Genomic DNA, 3,602 nt, shown 5'->3' with positions numbered 1-3,602 from the left:
GAGTCACCCACGCGATTATTAGGGTCCTTGATGGGGGCGGGGGGGGGGTCGTCTTTCCAGCCCGGTAACCAGGCTCCCAATGCCAGCATCCGCCTGCCTGGAGGAGACCGGCCCTGTCCTTTGCAGACATTAACTTGAAATTGTCATCCGCTGCCCCTTGGGGTGGCCCCGGTCAGAACTTTGTCATTCCCCCCTCTGCTAAATCCCGCACGCCACCGGCAGCAGGACCAGCGTCCAGGGAGTGCGCAGCCACACAAACGCACACACGTGACGCGGCTGTTTTTATTGCTTCCTTCTCTGTATGGGACCGGAGAACAGGCACGCAGGACAGGCCCCCAGCCCAGCCCCACGCACCCTGGTGCGTGTCCCGCCTACTCACGCTTCCTCACTCCTACCCGCAGCTTCCTTCTGTTTGGGGACAGTGAGGGGGAGACTCTCCAAAGGCAAAGGGCTCCGAAGCCCCAGGCCTTCCTGGCTCCCATCCCCCACCCTCCCGCCCACCCCCTCCCTCCAGCTCTGAAGTTTGCACTTCAAACTTGCAGGACACCACTCTGCACTGGAGCCAAGAAAACAAGCTGGGGGAAGGGAACAGGTTAAGGAAAACAAGAGACACAATCGGACCACAGAAAAGCCGGCAGAAAGTTCCACGGGGCAAAGGAATGTGGCTGTCCAGATAAAGACTGTTTGTCGTCCGGCCTGGCCCTTACTGAAAATTATAACTCACCTGGTCGCCTTTCACCGCTGGCTCTCCCGCTCCTTAAGCTTTGCTATCAGCTCCCCACCTCCCTCTACCTATGGCTTAATTCTCACCTCAGATAGGCCTAGGGCAGGAGGGGGGGGGGATCCAGAGATAAGGCAAAGCTTTCAGTTCCTTAAGAAGTATACAGTGTGTTTTTCCTCGTTTTCTGCAAAGTTGCACCCTGGGCCTCCCTCTGGCCTCCAGGTGAGGGAGTGTGTGCCCAGGGAGAAGGGTGGAGCCCCGCACACCGAGCAGAAATGGAGCCCCAGCAAGGGGGCAGGTGTGGGGGTGGTGAGGAGCACCTCGGGAAAGGGGGGGGCATGGCCCAGGTGGCCGGTGGCTTCTTGGGTCCTTGTCTGAAAACATGAGTGCACTTGTTTCAAAAAAAAAAAAAAAAAAAACCACCATCTGCTCCCCAGGCCCCGGTAGAGACTCTGCCACATGGGCATCTGGGGCCCTCAGCTCACCACCCGGACAACCTGCTCCTCCAGCGGACGCCCCGCCCCCACCCCGAGCTGGCCAGGCCCCATCCAGGCCTCGTCCTCTACTTCTCCTCACGGCCCTAGTCCTCGGGGACCAGACAGCGGTGACGGTGACGGTGACGGAGAATGGGTGGGGGGCCGGATGGTAACGTTTGCGGGTCCCCCTCTTCTCTCGGCAGAGGTGTAAGGACAAGTTAAATGCTTTGGCCATCTCGGTGATGAACCAGTGGCCGGGAGTGAAGCTTCGCGTGACCGAGGGCTGGGACGAGGACGGCCACCACTCGGAGGAGTCGCTGCACTACGAGGGCCGCGCTGTGGACATCACCACGTCGGACCGCGACCGCAGCAAGTACGGCATGCTGGCGCGCCTGGCGGTGGAGGCCGGCTTCGACTGGGTGTACTACGAGTCCAAGGCTCACATCCACTGCTCCGTGAAAGCAGGTGAGTCCCGGCCCCGCCCCCCCGCCGCCCCGCCCTCGCCCCGTGCCAGCAGCGCCCCCCACGCCGGCTCCAGATCTGCCCAGAGGCAGCACCTGTGCACCCACGGAGAGCGGAAAATGGGCAGAGGACTCGAGGGACAGGGCCTGAGGGAACTGGACTGGCGTTTCTGTCCTGGCTACCCACCCCCGGAGAGCTCATTCCCAGTGAGGACGTGCCCCTGCCCTTAAGGCTGCAGGAGACCCCAGGTCCTCTGAGCCCTGATGCAGAGGGCGTATGGCTTTCCCAGCCACCACCCCCCCCTCCCCGGCCCGCACCCATTTCCGGAGCCCCCACTACAGGTGGTGGAGACAAGGAAGAAAGATGAGGGGTGTTTCCTGGCGGGAAGCTGCAGCCCTGCGTGGCTGGCCAGTCTGGCTTCAATCCTTCCTCTGGTTCGGGCTTAAGATTCCGCGGCCTCCCCGCCCCCCACCCCGCCCCCCAGGACAGGAGGTTCTGTCCAGGGATAAGCCCCTGTGCCTCTCCCCTCCCCACTAGCGCCTGCAGATTCCAAGCTAACTTAACTCACTGGCTAAGCCTTTGGGGAGAGGCCTGGTGGGAGGTAATAAACCCAGTAGTCACCGCGTCCAACATCTGGAGGCCGCAAGCCCAGAAGCACCGTCCTGCCAGGAGCCAGCTGGGCTGCCCCGAGCGCAGCCAGGGCCGGGAAGGCAGATCCGCGCCTGCAGCTGCGGCGCGGCCGTCGCGCCCGTGAGCTCCCTTCCCTGGGCCTGCAACGCCACACGCTGTTGCTGGCGAGGAACCGCTCGCTGTGCCGGGAACGCTTTCCGCCCGCGCGCATCCCAACTCGGAGGCCGCTCTGCGCGGCCCGCCACCTCCCCGCTGGCGCTGGCGCCTTTAGCAGAACGGTTCACACCGAATTTCGGAGGCTCAGGGTCTTCCCCACCCCCCCTCCCCAGTTTTGCCTGTTTGTCTCCCAAACGGTGTTTTAATAGCAGCCGTTAGTCGAAAAACACTTAAAGTGTCGAGACACACTTCGTAGGTAAGGAAAATAGTGGCTTCTTGTCACAACAGAAAGAAAAGGTGTAGCAGGGACGGCGGGGAAGGGGTCTCGGGCGGAAGGGAAGGCGGCGCCCCCACTTCGCGGGGCTCCTCGGGGCAACTTCTGCGGGGGTCCTTTCCTCCCGGCGCGCCCTTCTCGGCAGCTCGCGGCTGCGGTCGCGCGCGCGGACCCCTCGGGGGCCACCTCTGTCCGCGAGCCCCCGCACTGGCAGGGGTCCCCCTGCCGGGGTGGGGGGGGGTCCCCGGAGGTCTCCGCGCAGATGAGCAGCGGGGACCCGGCCCAGGATCCCGCCGGGACGCGGGCCCCGGCCGCGCAGAGCCGCTCGTCGGCATTTCGCGCACACGGGCCGGGGCGCGGGGGGCGCTGCGTGTCAAGCAGGGTCGTGCGACTCGACGACTCCAGCTCGCCTGCGCCCCGGGTCGCATTCCGGGGGGCTACCGCGGGCCTCCAACGGCCAGGCCCTCACTTCATGCCGGAGAAACCGATGAGAAGATTAAAACCCCTCTGTAATTCCGGCAGGAAGATTCTTTCTCGCGATCTCTATTTGCAAAAAGCATGATCCGGGAGATTGGAATGCGGAGAAGACGGGGCCTCGGCGCCCCTCCTCCCGGCCCCCTGCGCGCCCCCGGCTCCGAGCATTGTCCTCGGGACAGTGAGCCTCAGAGGCTCGAGAAAGCGCGTCGTCAAGGGGCCTTGAGAACCCGGCCGCTTCCAGCGCTCGAGCAGGCCCCGCCATTTAAAATTCAAATACACATCTTGAGAGCTTGGAAGAGAGGCCTGGCTGAGCAAATAGCGCTTGTGAGGCCCGGGCTTCTGGAGAGGCCGCGTGTGAACCGCGGGGAAGGGGGGTGCACCTGAGCAAACAGGGAGGGGGCGGCCG

At 63.9% G+C, this 3,602-nt stretch overlaps 1 protein-coding gene across 1 annotated transcript in view; it reads left to right on the top strand.

The window, feature by feature from the left end:
• Positions 1-3,602, top strand: part of SHH (sonic hedgehog) — a 12,959-nt gene that overhangs the window by 4,359 nt on the left and 4,998 nt on the right. The window contains 1 exon segment of the mRNA XM_023536734.1: positions 1,401-1,672. Coding sequence (XP_023392502.1) covers positions 1,401-1,672 — 272 coding nt within the window.

The sequence above is a fragment of the Pteropus vampyrus genome, unplaced genomic scaffold, assembly GCF_000151845.1.
Source record: "Pteropus vampyrus isolate Shadow unplaced genomic scaffold, Pvam_2.0 Scaffold168, whole genome shotgun sequence".
In the NCBI taxonomy this organism is placed as follows: Eukaryota; Metazoa; Chordata; class Mammalia; order Chiroptera; family Pteropodidae; genus Pteropus; species Pteropus vampyrus.
The sequence above is the reverse complement of the archived record's forward strand: the minus strand, read 5'-3'. Positions and strand labels throughout refer to the sequence as shown.